Below are 24,956 nucleotides of genomic sequence, written 5' to 3'. Positions count from 1 at the left end.
GAAAAAAAACATTTCTGGCATATGGGCTGAAATATTTCAGAAGTTGCCCTGTGAGCCAGGTATATAGTGAGTGCTGATTGACTTCTGGAATGTAGGATATAATTAGGTTATTATAATGAAGGCTAAATATAATTTTTCAAATTTTGTAGTGAGAAGAATTTCATAAGTGTGTTTTAACCCATACTTTCAGAAGCATTGTTCGTAAGCTCCTACATCTTTCTTGTATTATTTCATTTAAATAACTATTCTGTTGTTTGGCATTTTCTATCTGATGCTTTTCTTATTCTGATTTTAATAAAAGTGATATTTGTTTTCTTTTTAATGCATTTGAGTAATATCTGCTTTATCATAAAATCCTGATATAATCAGGATAGTATAGCAAAATTTTCATTCCTGTGACTTAAGGTTGCCAAAATTTTTACATATTCCTGTAAGAATTCTTAGTGCCTTTGTATGACAGTAGATTTAGAGAATTACTAGGTGAAATATCAATAGATTTTGTCTAAGGGAAGCTGATGTTAAAGCATGGCTATAGTATTCACTTGTAGCTACTGAAATTCATACTAGATGTTTTTGTAGAGTTCTGTGTTCCAACCAAGGTGTGAAAACTACTATCAACTTCCTTATCAACCTAAAATAAGATCCTGTCATTAGAGCAGGATTTTTACAAGTCCTAAAATAGATATAATCATCTTGTGGGCTTGCTTTGAAAAAGTCCTCATATTCTTTAGTTATTTGGAAAGGGGTGTGCTGAAATTAATTAATTTGGTAGGGAAGAAGTCTGTATACAAGTCAGAATTTCAATATTGTACTGCCAGATATTATGATTCTGGCTCATAACCTACTGTTATGACTGATAATGGTGAAAATAGTGATTATTATTTTTTACATATCTAGAAGTATCCTGCCTTGGGCCTCTATAATCTTAAAGAATTGAATAACACATACCCTGCTTGTTCCAACATCAGAGGTGTCTACAATAAATTGTGTTGTGGCTGCTTTAATTAGCAACTAATATATACACATTTGTTCAGAACTGTAAGAAAATACTATCTGACATAAAACATTGCTCTGTCTTTCTAGATGAAGTGTTATTACAAAAAATACAGGTCAGCTACTCGTGATGTGATTTTTCGCCTTCAGTTTCACACTGGAGCTATTCAAGGACATGGCTTGGTGTTTGGCAAAGAAGATTTGGATAATGCCAACAAAGGTACTTGTCTTCTGTGGTTGGTTGGACGTGTATATGTGTGGGCATGCAAGCATATGCATGTGATGATCTTCTTCAGCACCCGTTTTCAAAGGAATTCTTTTTTTTTTCCCTTACTTCTTTTTGGGGAAAAGGAAACTGCTTTGAGTTAGTTAAATTGTAGTGTGTAATATTAGTAAAACCCTAATGACAGAAAAAGCTCTTCAAGCGAGTTAACTTGTCAGAATAATTCAGATACTCCTACACAGTCCTTATCACCTTTTCCCTCATTTAAATGCTGACTCACTTTGTCTTCATTGAAGGAAATAAGATGAGCTAAATAATTCCCTTTTCTGGCTAATGAAAACAGTCATAAAGTCTGATAATGTGTTTGTGACATAGTCTGAGTCTTTAGAATATCAAAGAATGGACACAAAGTTTTCAGACACACCTGAAAATGTGTCACACTAATACTCATATTTTCCAAATCATATTGTCAGTTTTATTGTGTTTATATGCAGGATTGGAACTTTCCCAGCCTATGTTACTAGCAAACTAAAATCAAGTGTATTTTTCTGCAGCATGCAACATAAGGATACCAAAAGTTTTGTGGTCAAGTATTGTGCTTTAGGCAACATGGAGAAGAATTTTAATTTTTTGGGTGTGTTTTCTTTATAAGTCACATCTGTCTACTGTCTAGAGAGAGGGTTAGGAACTGTACATCTCTTCTGCTTATGACTGTTCTAGAAAGCCAGCAAAACTCCATCTGGCATTTATATGGACTCTTCTGGAGAATGTATGGCACAAAGAATGTGGCTTTTAAAAGCAGATCAGTAAGCTGCAAGTGGGAAGGGAAGAGTGATGAGGGTACATGCATAGATTGCCATAGAGAATCCTGATTTCTGAGTGCTCTGAAACTGCTCTCCTGTGAAACATCTTGCTGAATTCCTGTCCTTTGTTCTCAGATGACCGTTTCCCTGACTACAGTAAGGTGGAATTAGTGTTTTCAGGAACTCCAGAGAAAATTCAAGGTGAGCATAGAGAACCAAAAATATGCTTGATTTGAAAATAAATTACATAGAAATACACATTTAAAAAAAAAAAATCCTTTCCCCTCTTTTCTTCCACTTCTCTTGTAAAAAATACGGAATTTTACTTTTTCATTAAAATATATTAGTTACTGGTTTAAATTTGGAAAAGTTAATAAAGACTCTGCATTTATATCAGCATAGAACTCACCAGATTTTGTATTAAAGCTATACCAGAACACTTGCTACAACTAGTAGAAAACATTTGTGTATCTGTGTAGAACATAGATAGTAGTGGTTTGGCTCAGCATAAGTGACAGAAGTGACCTATCCCATAACCCTTTCTGGATGGTGTTATAATAGATTATGTTTGCAGTATTGAAGTTTGGACTGTCTTCAGTTTAGCATAAAGAGATACAGCTGTAGTTTTCTTGGAAATGCTTCTGCTTTGAAGTTGGCTTGTAGAATATTCTTCATGCCTTCAAAATTCTGTTTTAATGTGTTTAAGATTATGTGATAATTCTTACTTGTAGTAAGAATTTAAGATTATGCAGATTATTTCAGTTTAATTCTGTTAATGAATGTGTTCTTAATAATTTTATGTAGTCTCAAAATGTATGGATTCTGCCTAACACTGATTGAAAATCAAATACTCTTTAACTGTCTGTCTCATACATATTCCCATTTCGTGTCCTCGCTGTCCTGTGAATTGCATGTTTTCCTCTTTTTTTTTTTTTTTCCACATGAGTTTGATAATCTATGAAATTATGGCCATAGCCACTAAGAAGTTGGATTCTGTCCAAGTGAGCACAAAAATCTCACTTAGCCTGTTTGAAAGCCATAAAAGAAAACCAGTTCTATAAGTGATTTTTTCTGGCTTATTCTAAATGTTTCTGAATAGTTTCTTAAAGACAGGCCAGTTAATATGTCTAAAAAAGCACCAAAATTTTTTTAAATTTCTCTTCCTTAGATGATAAGTGAGAGGTGTGGATTTTTTAGTAGGCTTCAAGCTGTTGAAAAGTAAGGTTCTAAGTAATTAGATATTTCTATTCATTTGCTGTCTGAGGAATTAACTGGCTAGGAAGAGCAGCTCAACCTTGTTACTCAACAAGTAATATTTTTTTAAGAAGTCTATGCAGTGGTTTGGGAAAAAAAAATTGGGAAAAATTCTTTAACTTTAGCACAATAGTATATGATCCCAGTATAATGGTTAATGCTTAGTTTTGCACCATACAGTGCTTAATACAAATACCAGAGATAAATGTGACCTTATGTTAATTCTCTACATCTGTGACTAACAAGTTTTGTGCCAGCTAATGCTTCTTTATTTACTTACATTAGTGATTAATATGCTGTAGTAGAGATCTTAGTTTTGAGAACAAGGATCATCTGTCAAAACAAAACATGATAAGAGAAGTACATTATGACATCACAACATGTTTGAAATACTCTCAAAGATAAAAGAGTAATCAGAAAATCTGGAACCATATTCAAGTAAGTCCGCAGAAATAATTAGCATATATGCATGTATTCAGAAAATGTGATGAGTATGTGTTTGTTTCAGGAATATAACCTGGTCTGTTAGGTTACTGGGAGTACCTGCTTTGAGGAGAAATCCCCATGCAGCCAGTGCTGCTAGTAATGTTGACTTTCTAACCTATGAATTGGTTGGAGAGTTTATTTCCTGTTTTTTGGTGGCACCTTGAAATACTTACTTACAATTTCTACAAAATGAGTTTTCCATATCTGAAAATATTATAGAATTACAGAATCTAGTATCTCTAGTCCATACTCCTGTAGGGAGCACTGCGCCCCAGGACGGTTTAGATGAATGGAGACTAGAGATCTTTGCAGGCTGCTCTTAGGATATAAGGTTTATTAGGGATGGAGAAAGGTCCTGCTTCGAGCTGCCAGACGCAGCACATGGCAAGGCCTGAGGGGATGGGGGAGGGGAGAGACAAGAGGATGCTTAGGAGAGGGTGGAAGTTCTAAGAGGGGGGAAGATCCAAGAGGAGGGGAAGTTCCAAGAGAATGTGTGGCCCCTCGGAGACCCCTTATCAGGGGGCTTCAAGGTGGGCTGGAACAAGGCTTGGGCCAATGGGGTTACAGACACTTGATGTTTTAGGGGAGGGATACAGGTGTGGGGTGAACCATACATTTTGACGGTTGAGATAGAACAGTCCAATTGACTTTTGGACCTATCTGTAGGTAAGGGTATTGTCCAGCCAGTAGGGAGGATTGTTTTCATCCTGGCTGTACTATTGTGAATAATTATATTTATCCATCCTTCCCAACATCCTCCTGCTGAAACAAGGCTCATTTGTGGGATCAGACCAGTTTCCCTGGTCTTTGAGGTCTTTGAAAGCTTTGTCCAGTCAAATAATGAAAAACTTCCAGGACTGAGACATCACAGCCTCAGTGGGTGGACTATTTAAATGTCTGACTGTCCTCACATGGAATTAGTTTTTTCTTATGGTGATTCTAAATTTACCTAGATTCAAATTTTGCCTGTTTCTTTTCCTTCTGCCTTGGTCCCAACTGTGTCTCCTCTATGGCCTTCAGGAGGCTGCTGTCAGCTCCTTGTCAAGACTATCTAATCTCCAGACTGAAGCCCTGACCCCTCAGCCTTTCCTCACAGGGAAGGTCTTTTAGTCCTGGGCACCCTGGTCATACTCCCCTGAATTTACTTCAATTTATTAATATAATTCTTGTATTCTGTAGCTTGAAGCTGGACACAGTGTTCTAGAACATAACTGACAGTGATATTTTTAAGAAAGAATGCAGTTGCCAAGAATATAAGATCCCTGAATATTTAAAAATAAAGTTTATAAATCTGCCTTGTGACAAATGCATCACAGAAACTCTATAGATGGCTTTTTCCAGGCTGCACAAAGGTACAGGACATTCTTGTCCTAATTGTAACTATTTTTTAAAATGTCACAGTATGTGCATAATACTGTTGCTTTAGAAAAAATTTCATTAGGACTTGCTTTGTAGACACAGTCAAAGGTTTGATAACTGAAGATTTCTTTGTTCCCTAATCTAGACAGAAGAGAAAAGACAGTCTGTTTGATTTGTATCAATATCAAAGCCAAGTTCAAGGTCATGAATTCTTGATGCCTGTGCTTTGCTTTTGAATCACTGAACTATGCCTAAATTCCTCACTGTATCCATTTAAAACCTGAACATTATTTAATGGCTTGTTAAGGGCACAAAAACATGGGTTACTGCTGAAAATTGCAGGTATGTTCAGCAGAACATACTTAAATGCAGCAAAACACGTTGAAATCCAGCGTTCTAGTCTCAGATTCTGCAGAGCTGCCATCTTGGGGAACTGGAAGGGACATGAAATCACAGTTTTCCTCTCTATTCATCCTTTGTTCATAAATTGCTCTGGTATCAGAATGATAATCTATATGAATCAGAATGAAATCTGCAATAAAGTCTAATTTTATCATTCCTTTAGAACCATCTCCTAATAGATACTCATGGTTTCATTCTCAGAAGGTCTTTATCATGTCTGACCCTCTAGGGCTGGGTGGGTCATCTTTGTTAGTTGTGTTTAGGGACTGATCCAAGTTATCAGCCTACATCATAATCAAAAAGCTCAAGTTAAAATTCTCTGAATGATAAATTAAGGTTTTTGTCTTTTTTTTTAACCTTTCTTCCCCTTTTGATGCTTCTTGAATTTCAGAATAGGGTATTGCCATTCAGGGACCAAACGTCCATCAGAAGGCTACATACATACATCTGTGTTTGCATATCATTACATATGTAACTGATAATTTTTGGTTTCAAACACATCTCATTTTAGGGTGTGAACACCTTCAGAATGATCATGGAGTAATAGTTGATTACAATACATCAGACCCACTAATACGCTGGTATTCCTATAAAAATATGAACCCTGATGGGGAAGGTGAGTAATTTTGTCACATTAGACCAGGGCAAAATCTTTTGCAACAGTTCCATAGTGTTTGAAAGAAGAAAGGAGACCTCATTTACTCGAAGCGATGCTACTTTACTGATACGTGAAGTAGCTGTCTATCCTTCCCTATTTGGCGTTAGTGGTTCTATTTTAGGAAAGAAAGCTGTAGTAGTTAAGTGAGATCCCTGTCAATACACAGAATGAACTGAGATACAACTGATTGATAGAAGTTACTTTATTACTTGTAAATTTGCCTAGAGACTTCTTCTCTTTGTTCAAAAGCTTCTAGTTGGAATTCTAATATAGAATTTTAAGAACAAAATTATATGGTGAGTTTGTAGCTTTTGGTTACTATGTTATCTGGAGTATTTCAAACGTGCACTAGGCTGTTAACAAACAAACAGTAAAGGATATGCCTATTTTCATATCATTCTTTGTAAATATACTTGTTTACAGGTTTTTTAGATTTTTGTTTTTTTGTAATCAGGTGGTATGTACAAAAGATTAAAGCCTCCAGTAGCTGCCTTCAGATTCTGACTCCAGTGTGAATGGTTTCCTGATGTTTTGTTTGAGTGAATGCTGTGTGTTGAATGGATGTAGTTTTCATGTAAGGACTCAGAATGTTACACCTTTGGCTACACATGTCAGTGCACATATAAGCCTGACTTCTTACAAGTAAAAATATGAGATAAGGTATTGAATAGATGCCAGAGTTCTTGTTTTTACAACTTGCCTGTTATCAAATCAGAGATGCATGAAGCTAGGATACTTAGGTAGCTGCTCTCTGGATTCAGTTTCAATTGATTTTTATAGTCTGGACTTAGCATCTAATGACCGCATCAGTGAGGGCAGAAGCTTACTGGGAGCTTGACCTTCCACTGCCTCACTCTTGTAATAACAGTATTTCCTAATGCACAGCAGACTACCATATGCAGAAAACTGGGGGAATAGAGAGGGTGGAAAGAGAATAGTCATTGCATGTGGCAGGTAGACCACTCCATATGGAGTCATAAGTTGGATGAGACTGTGCAGTGTATTTCAGGAGTAACGGCAGAGAGACTGAATCTTGACTGGAGGTGATGTCTGAATTCCTACCCATGATGTTTCAATATAATTTATTATTCCTTTCCCTTCCTCTCTCTGCCATCCTTTCCCTCTTCCTTTGCATATACCTAGTCCTCAACAAGCAATGCATTGATGTCAAATATTTTTTAATTGCTGAGATTAGTTGGCTAGGTGGATTTGACCTTCCCATCCTCATGCATTGCATTGTAGGTAACTACAACAGTACAGGAAGTTGAAAGCAGAGATAAACATGCAGGCAGCACCCTGTTGGAAGATACAGAACTGTACGCTGCTCATGTCTTCAATAAGAGTTGGTCAGAGACCATTTACAAGCACAATCAACTTGTTTGCCTGCTGTTCAGAAGTCATATGTGCTATTTAATAGACTTTTATATCTAATTTGTGTGCAGGGTACTTTTTTTAATTACCTGAGTTAAAACAGAAATATGATGTGATAGCATAGATACTGAGAATTTCATTGTACATCTGCAAAAAAACCCACTTGAGTTTAAGCTAGAAAATATACCACAAGATTAGATGTATATAGTTATTCTTTTCTCAAGGAAATATTTATGAGGCAGACTGTTACCTTATGATATTCAATAAGGGAATTGCAGGCAGAGCAATGTCTCTTCATAGGCTGGGCAAAAGATCATGAGGAGCACATATACAGGCGACAGCTGTATTTTTCTCTTAAGGATGGGGTCTTAACACAAGTTTGAGCTTAGTCTGCTGCTTAAGGTACATACAGTGCAGTTAGGTCATCTTCTGTGCAAGATTTATAAACACCAGGACAAGCTTCTCTTTAGGGTTTGTGCAGATTTTTAGTATCATGCTTGTGTGTTAAAAACGTGTATTGCATCCTTGTTTTCACTAAGGTGAGAGACTAAGAGAAGATGCTGATTTCAGAGCCAGAATGTGATCAAAGTCAATAATGTTAGACTATGAGGCCTGTAGTTGTAATCCTCAAGTCTGAGAGAGAATCTCTTCTGTACTTTAGAAAATATAAAGGTGCAATATATGGTACATTTGAAAGTGCTTAACAGTGGTGAAATATTCAAGGTGCAGGGAAGTCTTACATAGAGTGTATTTTTCAGTTCTACTTTACATTTATTTAAACTCCTAGCCTTATGTAGGAGCTTGTCTTCATGGATTTACTTGTACCTGTTTTACCACAGGGATTTCAGTAGGAATAGTATGAGATGTAAGTGTAAGATGATTCTTATATTACAGTTATACACCTTTTTGTTAATTTCAAAAAATGTGGGCCCATGAAATTCTTTACCAAGTTGGTCAGGAAGGCTACAGCAGAGCCTTGTGAACATGAATTGTTTTGTAGGTATATGTGCGTGGAATGTGTATTTCCAAGTTGCTGTGTTAAAATGGAAATTAGAAGTGAATTAGAGACTAGTATCTCTTTTGAAATGGTACAACTATTTGACTTTATTACCAAAAGAACAAAAGATGGGAAGACATGATAAAAGAAAAATATTCCCAAAGGCTCTTGATTTACTGGCATGATACAGTATTATGGATATAATCAATTGCCTTTTAAATAATCTTGAATCCTTTGTTAATAAGATTGTGTATGTAGGTATTGAGTGTAGCCAGGCTATATTCAGTTTGTTATCGGAATTTAGTTCCTTATTCTTCATTCTTAATATTCTTAAGGAATTTTGACAATTGGAAAGCAATAAATTATTTGTATTTCTTCTTATAAATACTGTTTTCAGTATTTATAAGAATAAATTTTCAGATCCCTTGGGAAGTGGTCCTCCATAATAGATGAAAAATTATATTAAGTTCCTAATTTTCAATTTATATCAGATTTTCTCCTTCTTTAGCAGTACATTAGCACAGAGACTTCTGTTACACTGATGTAAAAGTATGCAATTAAGTGTGGTATTTGGAACAAGAAAAATTGGATCTTCCCAATGCCATGTAGAAGTCTCACATATTTGCCATTGCTTTTCCTGTGGTTTTGAAGTTAGGAAGTACTTTTGTGATAGAAAGGAACAGAAATTACTTTTGATCTTTCTGAGCACTCTTATTTTTTCTTCTAAGTGTCACTTACCACACAATAAATGTGTATGGATTTACAAAAGGTTGTTGATGCAAAATAGCAAGATACCTGTGGCCACACATGTAGTATCTTTTAAAATCTCTCTCAAATACAAAATGACAAATATTATTGAAAAAAATTCCCCCGACCCCTCTCCCCAAACCAGAGGGATTGAGGTAAACGGTAAAGGTTTGATTTGTCTTTTGTTGAGGAGTTGTCTTGGTTTGACAAGACAGGAGTCTGTGAAGGAAGGCAAAAGCCTCCTGTGCAATGGAGAAGGTAAACCCCCTCCCTCCGAATTACCAGGATTTTTAAATTAAAAAGCTCTCAGGCAAAGATATGGGAATGGGAGTAACAATTCTTTACTAGGAGAAAACTAGATAACAATTTAAAAAGGCAAATGCAATTGGTGCAAACAAAACTAGTGATAAAGTCCACAACCTGAGAATTTGGGGTGTTGGTAACAGTCCAGTTGAAATGATAGCTGCTCCTCTTGCAGTGGCTGATGAATTGTAGCTGCAGTGGTGATCTTTAGAAGGGTATAGTTTTCCTCTGAAGATCTGGTGGCAGTTGGGCCAATCTTCTTCTGCACCGGGGCCGCCTCCGAGCTCCGCCGCCGCCGCCTCACCGCGCTCCGGCCGCTTCACTCGGGAGTCCTGCCGAAGGAGCTGCTTCTCTGGGAAATCCCGCAAAGAGAGAGCGAGCTGCTCTGTCCCCCAAAAGGTACCCCTTTTATCCAATAAAAGAGTGCTTGGCTTCCCCCTCTGGGTGGAGCATCTCACAATGGGATGGTGTTACGTTACCAGCCCTGCATTGAGTCATTCAATGGCCCATTAACAAACCATTACCTCTTTGGAGCAAACCATTGTTCTTGGAAGAGATAACAAACCTGCCCAACCTCCAACAGATGGCAAATAGAATACAAGCTTATCTTACAACCCAGGACAGGAGTTTATTTTTAATTTTCAGTGATAATTTCCAGGATAATTACTTGGCATAGTGCATAAGAGATACTGTTCTTAAACACTTCTCTTCTGCTGAAAATGCAGGTCTTTTTTGAATAGGAACCATCAGTTTATATGAAACCTGCCAGTGAATCCTGGTAAAAGCCTGGGTTCTGAAGTGTTATTAAAATGAAATCAGATTTTTAAAAGAGATGAAAATAAAACTATATTAAAATAATATATATTACTAAAGAACATAAACTCAATTTAATAGAAAAGGTGAATTACTGGAATAACAGATTAATGCTGTTCTTCCTTTAGCACTGTCTGATTGCTTTATCTCAAGTTTATTCTAAGTATCCTGATAGCATGCTAAAATTATTCTAGAGAGAAAATGCCATTTGTGTGTATGGCATTCAGTTGCCTGAGATACAGGATTTTAATTTTTTTTTTTAATAAAGAAAACTGGTAATACCAAAGTTCATTGTTGGCCAAAATACTATTTGTTTTGGTTCAACTGAATTCAGTGGATTTGCAACAGGAATGCACATGGTTCTTGTTCAGTGTTCCATTTTAAGACATTTCACTTAACAACTGCTAAATCCCTTTGCACTCTTTTGTCTTCCAACTCTACAGTCTGTGGAAAGAGAAGCACATGTACATGTTAGAATTGCTTAAAATGACAAATGAACGACTTTGATTTACTCTTTACAAAGCAGATACTTAAATATCTTTCTCAACAAAGCCTGCTCAGTGGTGCTTGACAGTTAGAACAGAAAGAGCTTTGGCATAAAAATGCTGTTTTTAATCCAAATAGGATAGAGCTGAGTGAATCCAAATTCCCCTGTTTCAGGAGTGTTGCTTTCCAAATTTTCTAGTCTTTTGTAACTGTAATCCACAACAATCAATCAAAATTTGCCAAATATTTATAAATTGGTTTGCTCCAGCTTTTTTTTTTTTTTTTTTATCATGAAGTATTTGAGAAATGTCTCCATGTACGCAATAAATGTTTCCATGGAGGAAATAAATAACCAACATTCTGGTATGCACCCATGTCATGTGACTAGAGAGGATGTTTGACTTTTACTGATATTTTTTTCTCCTCTTCAACTCAAAGTAAATAGCTATTTAGTAGGGAGGTGCCCTCTTATGTTGTTAAACACTTGTTTTTCCCAGAGGACCCGTTCAATATTGCAAAACTTAAAAGTTAAGGCAAAACTGCTTGGTTTTGGTGCCTTAACAGGAATGCAAATAACTACCAAAGAAAATGTCAGCTTTGATGCCATTTATGGTGAGTGAAGCTGAAGAACAAATTCCTAGTGAATAAATGTTAATTTCAGGTTTTAGTCACCAGTTGGAGGCAGTATTTTTTGGGACAAAGAGAAATTTGGTTGAACGTAGGGATAAAATTGTGTCCTCTAACAATTCCCCTCTATTTGACAGTAAAAATAGAGAAGCCTATAGAAGATAGACAATTTTACACTATAAAATGCTGCCAGCTTGAAACAGTATCTGAAACATTGTGGAGTGTCTTCTTTCAATTGACTTTTCTTTGAGAAAACTTAAGTCTTCTATTTCTTTAAGTTTTGTAAGTTCTTTTTTTTAACAGATCTAATTTAAATTAGTTCATCCACTTAATAATGAAGCTGACAAAGAGTTAGAGAAAAATTAGTATAAGATGGTTTCTTTAGTATGTTATAAATATTGAATGGAAACGTAGGATTACAAGGTTTCATTTCTTAAGTGCAGCAACAGACAATTCTCTTTTGCCTTCTTCATTAGTACAGCATTAATTTTAACAGTACTATGGCTTGGATTTTTTGTTACCTCAGTATGATAAGGAGTAAATATAATTTCACACAGATGTTTTCAAGTTTGTGCTTAATAAACTAACATTTGTCTGGAATGTATTTTCTCTGGATTTTTGCTTTGGGGATTTGGGATTTTGGTTGTGTTTGATTTTGTTGGGGTTTTTTTGGGTTGCCAAAAAGAAAATTATTATAGTATTTTACATAAGTTAGATAGGAGCCAACAGTTAAGTGCAGCCAGGGGCCACACTTTCAAAGGATTTACTCGTTCAGTTACTTTCTTGTCTCTTTTAGGAATATATCATAAGATATACTGAGCACTTCATTGAAATTCTAGTGTTCACTTAAGTGCTAAGATGAGCTCCAGAACTTTGCCTGTCCAGTTCTGTTGAAAATTAGTTTTTTCCTTTTACCCAAACATATAACCATGTTGATAAGACAGTGTCTGAAGTGAGAAATTATGTGTAATTTACTTAGTGCCCTGAGACAGTGATTTTCTTAGGTACCATTTGCCAGTTCTGCTGAGTTTAAACTTAGATAAATAGAGTATATTCCCCAAAATGCTAAGGGCAAAAGAGGAATAGTGATACCTTACCTAACTATTGAAAGTCTTATATTTGAAGACAAGAAGAGATGAGAACCAGGGTTCCCCAGGCCTCTGGATTTTTTTCTGTGAGCCTCCTGCCTCTTACTACCTTTACTTCCATTTCTGGAACACTTGCCTCCACAACCCTTGGTATCAATGTTTTTAAAAACGCACAGGTTTATCTGAAGCACAGGTTGCACTTGTCAAGTATTTCCAAGCTACTGCAGAGCCAATTTTTTTCTTTCAAAAGAAAAAATGCATTTTAATGTCCTCCAATTTATTTCTGTCCTGTCTCAGTAATAAGCAGTATTGTTATCCCAAGGATTTATTCACTAGCCCTTTGTCAAAAGCTTTTATTACACTTCTAAACCCAAAGACCATAGTGTGAAATTTGAGTGGTTTAATAGATGTTAATGTAGTTTATGTGACATTTAAATGTTCTCTGCAGTTCTATTTTCATAAGAGTGTGCAAAAAATCACTCTCTTCAGCACAGCAGATTCAGATAGTAGAAACTAGGAGGAAGGTAACACATGTGACTGTGACTATGTGGTTTTGGTTTTGGTTCAAAAACAGGGCAGAAACAACAATTAAATGTAGTGGTTTTGGTCTGCCAATCTGAGTTTCGTGGCCAATGCAGCAATGTAGTGGGTCTAGTGCTAGCCAAATCACCAGTGCATCCACTAGAATTATTAACTCATTTTCTGCTGTAAGATAAGGATTAAGAGGAGGGCAAAACAGGCTTGAAACTTTAAAGGATATAAAGAAAATTTATTAACAGAAGTAAAAAAAAAAAAAAAAAAGAAAATCAGAAAATCAGAATAAAATTTCTGTTTAGAACACTTCTCCTCCCACACCCTCTTTCACACTGCCAATGTAAAGACAAAACCGGGGACTTGCAGTCAGTTTGCCACCTCTAAAATTGTGTTTTTTCAGCTCTCTTACGAAGAGGAGTCTCTCTTATCATGCTATGGAGACTTCTCCACAAGAAACAGTTCTCTTGTGGCGTTAATGTCACAGCAAATCAGCAGGCATCCGGAAATCTGCAATCACAAAGTCCCTCCCACGTTTTGGAAGTTTTTTCTCATAATTACCGCCATAGGTCATTTCAGCTTATTGGGGTACTATTTTAAGGATGAGCTGTTTTAGTATAGAAACACAAGTTCTCTTCTTTTATCTCTGGGAGCAGAGGTTTTCTTCTCCCATCCCTGGGGCATTTCTCTCATCTCTCCCTGTTCAAGCTTCTCTTTGGATTGCAGCTACTGCAACATCTGCTTATTTCAACACTGGTGCTTCTGCTCATGGTTGTAGTTAGAATACTACAGCCTTCCAATATATTCCATGAATTACAGGGAAAAAACAAAGTCTAATATATCAATTATATCTTCACCATAGCCTTACCAGAGAATTTTAGCCCAAAACCTAAGGCATCTCCTCCCATCTAGAATTTGACTCTGTCTTCACTGACCTCAGTGTCCCTTGTTGTTTTCTTTACATGTCTTCACCCTTGCCTTTTCCTGATTTGGGAGAGAATTGGTGTTTGTAGGTTTGTTTGTTCTCAAGCTTTATCAATTAAAACAGTTTTTACAGAGTTCTGTAGCATTGAAAGGTTAATAATCTTATCCGCGCTCTGCAATCAAGGAAGTGCTGTGTTTCTTGCTGCTGATCATAGGGTCTCTGCTGGCACTGCTCAAGTCGTGCTGGCTGATGGTGCTGCCCTGCAACTTTCCTTCAAATGGGGTGCGCTGGAAAAAGAAAAACTGCCACTGCTTTTGTCCTTCTGTCTACAGCATAGCTGGCTAAAAGCAGCTAAGCAAACAGAGTCGATGGTGAGCCATGTCGACATAGCTGTGGCCATGTGGCACCCCCCTGGTTGTGCCAATTTTGGCCGCGCAGTCCCAGCCACATGGCCACTCCTGGCCTTGGGGCCACTCCGAGCGCTGGCCATGAGGCCACTCCTGGTGCTGGTCCTGGCTGTCTGCTTGTTCCCAGTGTTGGGATGGCCCCTAGTAACATGGACTGACAGATTCTGCTGGGAAAGGGCCTCGTCCCGCCGGGAAGGGCCCCTAGCTACCCACCAGTATGGGGCTGGCAGACTTCTCAGGAAGGGGCCAGCCTGGACAGTTATCTGTTCAAAGGCTGGAAATAAGAGAGCTTTTCCCAGGCCTTGTTTGTTTCTGAATGTGTTTTTCCACAGAGGAGTGTTCAACTCTTTTAAGTGGTTTAACCAGGTGTCAATCTTCAAAACTAGCCCATTGACTGATTCCGCCAGGTCCCCACAGAGAACCACCCCCGGAGCCCATGGACTGCCTCCCCAACTGAAAACCAAACAATCTGTTAAAAACCACGACAGACTAGCTTTAACTTAGGGACTACATAACACTGCTTTTTCAGCCAAGTCTATATTTGCCCAGCTTATATTTTTTAAGTAGGTTTGTATTTATCTTTTAGCATGTGCCTGTTTCTTAGTCGTGTCAGCTTCAATCTGTGGTTGTTAATGTTGTTTATTTAAACACTTATGTCCAAATCAATATCTCTTCCCATGTACACATATGACAGGAGAAGCCTCCTCATGCAATCTTATAACCTTTTTAATGGACCAGGTTGAATAAAAAGTTGTGAGGGGTGATGCCTTAAGATTTTAGCCTTTTTAGTTTTCAAATCCTGTATTGCATTAGTGCACAGCTCTAAACTCCATATAAAGTGTTAGCTTCTGTCTACACATTTTGGTCAGACAAAACAATTCCTCTAGGCCTGAAACTCAAGGACACCCAACATGTGTACATTTGGACTTAGGTTTAGAGTAGAAATTTGTGGGCTGCTCTGTGGTGAGATACAGCTGTTACTAAAGGAGGAACTAACAGCTTCACTTCCCCTAGTTTGAGGTGATTCATTCCAGAGACAGGGAAGGTAAAGTCTTCTGGGATCTGGGAGCTTGAGAGCAGCAGCTGCCAGATAAAAATAAGTGTTACTGCTACAGGACTGCCAGAAAACTTTTCCTGCCTGAGAATTCCAGCAATACACAAATTCTTGAAGATGTGGATGAGTATCTAGCCTGATTGGTCAGTGTGGGAGAACAACTTCTTCTAGCAGCTGTTTATTTTGGGAAGAATGATGTCAGTAATCAAAAAACTGAAATTCACTCAGCTTTGTTTGGATATTCGAACAGAATGTGAAAAGAACCACTGTAAGGGAATAGCTTGTAGACTGAATTACCTTTTCAGCCAACTTGTTTCCACTTCTTTGCTGCAGTAGTTCAGATTTCATTGAACATGATTGCCTCCTCTGGCTCCTCCCATGTGTTTACATTTTCATTTGCTTTTTTTGGCTTATATAAGTCTCATGATTCTTTAGCAAAACTACTTACCTCCAGGAGCAGAAATGGTGGCTGCAGCTCAAACAGCAGGGGTAGAGACATTTCTGGCCTTTTTAAGCTTGGAGATTTGCCCTGACTTTTGTTTTCCTATGTGCAGAGTTTTGCTTAGGGAATGTTAACTGATGTAAATAAGGCAGTGATTGACTATTGCAGAAAATTCCTGGTCATGCCTAGTAAAGAGGTAAGCGGCTTTGTTGTGGTTCAAGAGCTGAAAATACAAAACACATGTATTTCTCCATGGATTTTGTAGGAGTTACACAGGAAGAGCTTGTAACTCTTTGTTAGAGAGGGAGAAAGGAAAAGACAAGCACACAAAAAATAATTTAACTTGAAAAGAATGCAGCTCAGGAGTTACCCAAGTTTGCCTGAAAGTAAAAATATTTATTTATGAGGATGATAAAAGATAATCCAGATCTTCTGTAATGTTTCCTGCTGCAACATGAACAAGAGTACAGTTTGAAAAAAAATTGTGTATTTGCAATCAAATCTTCTTTTTGTTCAGGTAGACTGGATCAGAACAGCTCTTGCTGAATTTGTGGTGTATGGGTTTACCTAGCTGGCTTTCATTTGTGTGTGTTTTCCCAAGTGATTAATGGACAGTGGGTAGCTGTGGGGACAAGTCAAAAGGCTTAGAGACTGAAATATTTTTAATTCACAAGCCTGCCTTTGGATATTTGGATTTCAAGAAGAGAAGTGCCAGGAAAACACAGGCTTGGAAGGATGTCACTAAATTTGGTATGTGTTAGTATTTCAGGTCATAATTTTGAAATAAGTTACTCTTTGTGTATCAGGTAGAGGAGTGAAAATACACACATAACCTTTCCTCTGAGATTTTCAGTTAGGAAAATAGATAGTGTGTGTGTTTAATTCAGATTCAGCATGGTAATGTTGTTGGACTTCAGTGAGTTGGGACAGTTCAGAGAGTTGGAACAGCTTCTGGGAAGAGTGGTCAGGTTGAAAGCAAGTGGGCCCCTTTGGTTTAGTTAATTAAATTCCTGCATTACTTAGGTCACCTCTGTTGTGATCTTGTTTTTCGACAGCTGTATTACTGTGCATTTTAAAGTGTTGCTTCCTTGGAAAAATGGTAGCAGGGATTGAATTGTGCATGGAGATACTGAATTTATATGGTGTCTGTGGTACCATAATTTAGCAAGGTGTAAAGAATGAAATTTTGCACTGCTGTTATTACATTTTTTCATTTTCTTTTGTCCAAACTGTTCCCTGCCTATATGCATAGCTTTGCTTTTACAATTAAGTTGGTTGTCACATGTTTTGGCAAACACATGGATGAAGACCAGGGTAAAGCAAAATCCAAAAGTTTTAGTGCAGAGGTGTTCTGAAATTGCATTTAAGAAAGAGGTAGAATATGAAATAAAGATGTTATGTAATAGAAGAACAACTAGAAGCACTTGTATTTTGTAGGTTTGTAGTATTTTAATAGTTCATTTGTCCTAGTTTTGTGAACAAACAAACCATATATGTATATAGCTTTAATATATTTTTGGTTGTATATATTTATTGGTTTCATATATATAGTTTATAGTTTAATAAGACCAAGTGCAAGATGCTGCACCTGGGCTGGGGCATCCCCCAATATCAATACAAGCTAGGTGATGAACAGATCCAGAGCAGCTCTGCTGAGAAGGACTTGGGAGTGCTGGTGGTTGAAAGGCTGGACACAACCCAGCAACATGCTCTTGGCAGCCCAGAAAGCCATGTGTCCTGGGCTGTGTCAAAAACAGTATTGGCAGCAGCATGAGGGAGGTGATTCACCCACTCCACACTGGCAAGATCCCACCAGTAGTGCTGCATACAGCTATGGGGTCCTCAGCACAGGAAGCAGGACCAGAGGAGGCCACCAAGTTGGTTGGAAGGATAGGTGGTTTTCCTTATCTCCTGTGAGGAAAGGCTGAGAGAAATGAGTTTGTTCAGTCTGGAAATGAGAAAGGAAAAAAAGGGTGACCTAACTGTAGCCTTCCAGTACCTGAAGGGAGCCCACAAGAAAGATCAAGGGCGATTATTTACAAGAGCATGTAGTGACAGGAGAGGCTTTGAACTGAAAGAGGAGAGACTTAGATGAGATACAAAGAATAAATAGAGGGTGGAGAGACACTGGAACAGGCAGCACAGAAAAGTTGTGGATGCCCCATCCCTGGAAGTGCTCGTGGCCAGGTTGGATGGGGTTTTGAGAAACCTGGTCTAGTGAAAGGTGTCCCTGCCCATGGCAGGGTGGTTGGAACTAGATAATGTTTAGTCATCCCTTGCAATCCAAACCATTTTATGATATATTCTGTGGTGATAGTTAAAATTAAAAACTCCAAATTAATCTAAGAATGTTTTCCTTCAACTGTGTAAATTAGAAAATAATTTTGATATGTGCAATATGCATTTTATTTTCACAATTAGAAGCTGCAAGTTTAAATATCCAGACGCCTCAGGAACAGCTGGATTTTTGTTTAGCTATGAGTTTCATTCTTTGTTATATGTTTATAATGCAGAGTGGTTATATTTTGGTTCCTCAAAAGGTAGCTGTCTATTAGAGTAAATTGTCTAGTTGCAAGTAAATTGTCTTGACCCACAATCACAGTTGTTTTCATGTGACGTCTAATAATATTGCATTGATATTTAAATTTAGAGCCAAAAATCAGCAGGTCCCAAACTCTTCTATTTCTCATTTCATTTGTAGACAGATAATATGGCTCCTCAAGTTCTAGCGTAAATATCAAAAGTAATGTCTGTCAGGCTCACCATCCTACTTGTGATCAATGAGACTTCTGTTTGGGAAGACATTATTTCAAGAAATTGCTTTAGGGATTGTGAGAAATGACTGCTCACTTTAAAATTTTAAAGATTCTTTAAACCTTAACAACACAACAAAGGACTGAATAATGAAAAAGGGATAGCACTGGGAGAATGGCTGACTGCCAGAAGCTCATCCACAAAATGGCTGCTGCACCTTTTATACCCCTGGTGTTGCATCAGGCAACCCTAGCCCCTCCCAAAGTCTGCCAGTCAACTCTTCTTTGGTATCCATTGGTGGAAACCTTCTTGTAACTTCATTGGAGGTGAGATGTTCCCCATTCCCAACTGCTCCATGCAAGGGATATATGTGCATGCTCTCCCTCCACATGTCCTAACAACTAAGGCTGTCCGGTGGCAACAATACAGTAGGGGGGAAAGGGGACTATGGGGAGAACAAAAGGTGTCCAAACAACAAACTACGATGAGATAACCATACATAAACAAAATTTCTCTTAACATACACACAATATTCATCCCTTAATTTTGAGCGCTAATCATCATATTACCCGACTATAACAGGATTTTTGAAACTTGGTAGTGGACCAGACTTTCCTCACTGACGTCTTTTTTCCTAAAATGGTGTCCTGGCATCAATGTGGGGTGACCTGGCCCTGGGGCTGGCTCAGGCTTTTTGCTGCTGACAGAGTTTGCAAAATTTACTCCAAAACAATTTCAGATTGTGAAATTCAGCTTTTTGAGTTTGTTGGTTTTTTTTTTTTTTTTTTTTTTTTTTTTTTTTTTTTTTTTTTTTTGTGAGCCCAGAAGAACCTACCTGAAACAACCTCTGAGGAAATCAAGCCTCTGCCTTCAGCAAAAGCCACCAGGGAAAGAGAACCTGGCTTAGTGCTCCAGCTTTCTAAAGAAACCCAGGCAACCTCTGACTCTTTTTCCAGCCACAGAACTGGGTCTTAAGGAAACAAGAACAATCTTGGACACAGATAGATATGGAAGGCAATAAAATTTTTGTTACTCTGAAGAGATAGCTTTTAAGTAAGTTTTAAAGCTATTTATTTATTTATTTATTTATTTATTTTATTATTTAAGTATTTATTATTTATTAATTTTTAAAAGCTTTTAAACTTACTTTAAAAATGTCTGAGAATCCTGAAGTAGTTTAAGGCTAAGGCTAAGTTAAGGTTACTAACACACAAATGCAGTACTTAATTTTCTATTTGTGGGTTTTGCTTTTTTGCTTTTGTTTAGGGTTTTTTTTGTTTTTGTTTTTTGTTTGTTTTGGTTGTTTTTTCCTAAGTGAAATTTTAAGTAAGCTGTACTTGTGTATATTCTTCAGAGTGGAAGCTGTACAACTCACAGCTGGAAGACCCCTAAATATTTGAGGTTGCCTAGCATTCCTAGCAAGATGCAGAATAAATTTGATAATTTTGTATTAGTGGAAGAAGTAGTGGACAAAATTATCTCTGAATCTTTCAAAGTGCACATGTGCAAGACCCTTGGGTCAGTAGCCTGCTGTCAGTGTGTTTGTCTTTTTGTCTGTACTTCTGTCACTATGCTTGTGTGGTAATAAATGATGATAGTGGAAGGACCATGGCTGTACTTGAGAATTAGACAGTTTTTTTGTACTTAACCATTTCTGCAAGGAGAACCAAATCTGCATATTAGAATGTTTGATCTTGTGTAAGGTATTGTATCTGGAGCTGGAGTTAATTGTCCTTTGGAAGCTCTCACAGTGCTGTGCTTTGCATTGGTAGCCAGAAGGTGTTGACTACACACCAGTGTTTTGCCTGAAGCAGCACTGGCACACCATCAGTGCTGCCTCTTTAACAATTCTCTCATATCCTCCTCCCATCAAGTGGGCTGGGAGTGGGCAGTACTCTGGAAGGGGACAAAAGTAGGCAAAAATAGCTGACCCAAATTAACCAAAGGGGTATTCCAAAACATATGATGTCATCTCAGATATAAAAGCTATGGCAAGGAAGAGGAATGGGGGCATTTGTTATTTTACAATGTTTGCCTTCTGGAGCAACTGCTTTGTGTGGAAGTCCTGCTTTCTGGGAAGTGGCTGAACATTACTCTCTGCTGGAAGATGGCAATTACTTCCCCCCTCCCCCTTGCTTAAGCACACAAACTTTCTTTTTTTTCTTGCTTTAATAAACTGTCTTATCTCAACCTTTTCCACCTTATTTTTTTCTCTGGTGTCCTGCTGGGAAGGGAAGTTAATAGAGTGGCTTGGTGGGCACGAGACCTTGCCATGAGAGCCAAGGTCAACCCACTAGAGTGTTTAGGCTGACTAGCATTTTTAAAGCACAGAGCCTAGTTTTGAGTTACAGAACAGGCAGAGAAGAAGACTTTGTAATAGTCAAGTGTACTGGTTCTGTATTTACTTCACTGCATTCCAGTTCAGACCTGTAACTTTTTCAAGTCTGTGTTTTGTCAGGATATACAACTATTCCAAACAAAGCAGGGTTTTTTATTGTTTTCTGGTTTTTAAACTCAAAACCAATCATACAGTTAAAAAAACCCACCTAATAGTTACTCCTGGTTCTGTTTTATGTTTGTTTATTTGTTTTGTTTTTAAAATCTTGCACTTTATTGTGGTAACTGTATCAAAATACTTCACATGAAACACCAAGTATGCTTCATAGTCCTAGAAGGTTGTGAGAGCGTATGAGAAGTCACAGCATGAAAGAGCCTGAGAAACTATCTGTTGGCTTTTGATGCATCTTCTTTCAAAAATGTTGTTTTTAAGTATCTGTATACAGACATTCAGCCTCATGCATAGCAGCCCTTTTCAACTTGAATTTACACATCAGACTTGATCCACAGAGAAATTTTACAGCAAGGAAAGTTGCTTTTCTTTTTGCTCAGCTTGATAACTTTTTCTGAAAAGGAGTATTTTGGTATTTGCATGTGCTGTTTTTAAAATCAACATCAGACAAGTTCCTAGTCCCTAGAAAGTAAAAGATTGTTCTTTACTTTAGCTGAAATCTATTAAAACTATTGTATATAAAACTTTAGTATGTAAGTATTTTATCTGATGGAATCTTGTCAGTGTGTCCCCAAAACTTTTTCCAACCAGACCACTTTTCTTGCCATTATAAAGACAAATTAATTAATTACCATTGTGAGTACAATTTCTGCATAATGCTTTTTCTAAATGGATATTGCCTAGAAAAGTTCCTAGTTTGGAAATTCATGATCATGATGACATTTTACATATATTTTGAAAATGTGTGGCAAAGTTGATGTTGAAATGCATTTGGCTCCACATGGGACGTTTGATTCTGGAACTACAACAGATGTAATTGATGGTTACCTTTGAGAAAAGTCTGCCTGATCCTAAATTGTAAGGGTTTAATTTTCTTAATCTCAAACCATTCTCAGACTATGAGTAGGAAAAGTTTTTCAGAAATATCTGCTTAATATAAATATTCTGATAAATTACCATTAAGTCCTTTGAAAGTGGAACTACTTACTTTACATTCTTGGCTTTGCAGACACTAGACATATTTATTCCTAAAACTTTCTCTGAAAAATAGAATTGTGCTTATTTTCAGCACGGGATAAAAATTCAGTAGCCATACTATAACCTCATGGTTGGTCTAACCTCTTAGTCTAACCTGTGTGATATGTTAGATGGGAGTAAGACAAATATAGTTACTTCTGTGGAGGCTTCCACTTAAGTTCATTAGTCCTTCTTTGAAACAAAAACATGACATGCATACCAGGTCCTCCATATATGTAGAAATGTCATACTCTAAACATTTACTTGTGCCTTCTTTGTGAAGAGGCTTTATGTATATTCCAAGGATTGCAACTCTGATTAAAAGCTTATATTTTCCTTGCAACACCAGGAAAAGGAGAAAAGTAATCTTTGTAGTATAGTCAGACCATCAAGTAAAAATGGACAAAGTAATAATTACATACTATATATATATTAAAGGCAAGTATTGCTGTTAGGTTTCTACCATCCTAGCTCTCAATGGAATGCATAGTAGCTATCTCTCAAATTTCTAGTGCTATAATAGTGGGATTCTTTAAATTAGTATGAAGAATTTGTGGAGCCATAAACATGCACTCAAAACAGTATTAAAAGAGAGGATTTTATTTGATCTTAAGCAACAAATGGCATATTGTATTTCCATCAAGAAAAGTCTTGTGAAATTAAAGAAGATAATGTCATTGGTCATTGGTATTTGCTGTAGTTGTAGAGTTGATTTAGTTTTGCAGAAACAATACCATTAGTGTTAACAATACTTGTGGCATAACACTAGTCGAAGCCCTTATATGATGCCTTGTCCTTATCTTGCCTTTTCCTTTTCACTTGTATCTCCACAGTATTGCATACCCAAGGTCCCATTGATGGCAGTCTGTATGCAACAGTGAGAAAGAAGAGCTCTTCAGACAACAACATCTGTGGTGTTGTTCAGGGTATTCATGTTACAGGCAGTCCTGATCACAGTGATCATACCCTGTCTGTCAGTAGTGATTCTGGACACTCCACAGCTTCCATCAGAACAGACAAGACTGAGGAACGCCTTGTCCCAGAAGTTAAACGGGGTCTGAGCCCACAAGAGAAGGCAGAACTAGACCAGCTACTTAGTGGCTTTGGACTAGAGGGTTCTGTCAGCACCACCAAGGATATTACTGATGCTCAAAGCAAGTACAGTGTTACTCACCACATAGTGCCAGCTCACATTCACATGAATGAAGTCACCGAAATGAAGGACAGGGAGACTGATATTCTGGATGATGAAATGCCTAATCATGACCTTCACAGTGTGGACAGCATTGGGACGTTTTCTTCCTCAGAAGGGCAGCACTCCACCCACCTAGGGAGCTTCAGTTGCCACAAGAGCAGTCAAAATTCACTTCTTTCAGACAGCTTTGGAAGTAATGCTGGGGAAGAGCATCACAATGCTTTTGCTGCAGATATGGGAATTGGTGTGGATTCCCTCTTTGAAAGATCATTTGGAAGTACTGAGCCAAAGTCATCTGAGCAATTGCAACAGAATCCTTCTGTCTCACCCCATCTACAAGCCTATTGCCCAAGTAACTACTCTACTCAGACCTGGGTACGCCAGCAGCAGATGGTCACTGCTCACCAATATGGTTTTGCCCCAGAGAATGAAATTACAGTTGGCATTCATTACACTGTGGAAAATTTGGGCAGTGTCCAGAGGCAGTCCCAAGTCCCAGATGCTCCAACACGTGGCTCTAGCAGCAAAGATGCTGTGCAAAGAGGGCTAGGAAGCATGCTGGGTGCTGCACAAGCTGAAGAACATGCAAGTGCTGAAAATTTTAAGTCAAGTCAGGGGAACACAAATGGCCTGGATCTAGGACAAAATGCTGGAGATGTACCAGCTTCTCCAATTTTGGATATTGATCAGTCTATTGAACAATTGAACAGGCTGATCTTGGAGTTAGACCCTACATTTGAACCTATCCCAACCTCCATTAACACTCTCACCAGTGACAGAAATCAAGTAAATGGCTTCAGCAGCCTTGGTGCACACATGGAAGAGCTTAACAGTAGGTCTGGCTTCCATGACAAATTAGAGATCAGAAACAGGAATGCCTCTGGACATGGTAAGCTGTAATACTTTCTGAAAATCATTATTTCTCTAGCACCTGTGCGTTCATTACATTGTACAGCAGGACCCTCATATCATTGCTTCAAACTTTGACAGTGATTATCAAGGGGTTATTTCTGATGTCCTCTTTACATAATAATCCAAGATATGGAATCAAATGATGTAAGGTGAGTTTTGCAGGTACTTGACTTTTGGCTTGAAAAAAGTGCTTTTCAGCAAGTTCTTACCTGTTATAGATCATCGCTTGGGATTATTTTGCTGCTGTGAATTTAACTTATAAGGGAGCAGAATTTGTACATTGCGACATTCTTAGAAGGCATTGGTGGTGTAGGTTTTTCATTATTACAATTTCCATTTAAATTAGGAGAAAAAGTTCCAGCCACTTTATCTTCAAATACAGAGTAATGATACTGGCATTAAATTTCTATGCAATATTTTCACAAATAAAGTAATATTTGCCAGTAAAGTATTTTAAGACATGCTCTTTTGGAAAGTTTTTTGTTTAAAAATGTACAAGTCACAGTGCTTGTTTGTTATTTCTGACTCTGAAATGATTACAGCTGATAGAATTAAATACACAACACTTGCTGACTATATTACCTAAGTAATGCTAGTAAA

General features: G+C 37.6%; 1 protein-coding gene across 39 annotated transcripts in view; it reads left to right on the top strand.

The window, feature by feature from the left end:
• TNS3 (tensin 3) overlaps nucleotides 1-24,956 on the top strand; it is a 186,414-nt gene that overhangs the window by 93,645 nt on the left and 67,813 nt on the right. For 30 of the 39 annotated variants that reach the window (XM_085571623.1, XM_085571624.1, XM_085571620.1 and 27 more), the window contains 4 exons: nucleotides 1,084-1,213; nucleotides 2,155-2,220; nucleotides 6,032-6,136; nucleotides 23,083-24,333. In XM_085571623.1, the coding sequence (XP_085427749.1) occupies nucleotides 1,084-1,213; nucleotides 2,155-2,220; nucleotides 6,032-6,136; nucleotides 23,083-24,333 (1,552 nt within the window). The remainder of the gene's footprint in view (nucleotides 1-1,083; nucleotides 1,214-2,154; nucleotides 2,221-6,031; nucleotides 6,137-23,082; nucleotides 24,334-24,956) is intronic. The other 9 variants (XM_085571626.1, XM_085571625.1, XM_085571627.1 and 6 more) reach the window with 3 other exon arrangements.

This window comes from Lonchura striata, chromosome 2 (assembly GCF_050655825.1).
Source record: "Lonchura striata isolate lonStrDom1 chromosome 2, ASM5065582v1, whole genome shotgun sequence".
Classification (NCBI taxonomy): domain Eukaryota; kingdom Metazoa; phylum Chordata; class Aves; order Passeriformes; family Estrildidae; genus Lonchura; species Lonchura striata.
This window is presented reverse-complemented; position numbering and strand designations above follow the sequence as displayed.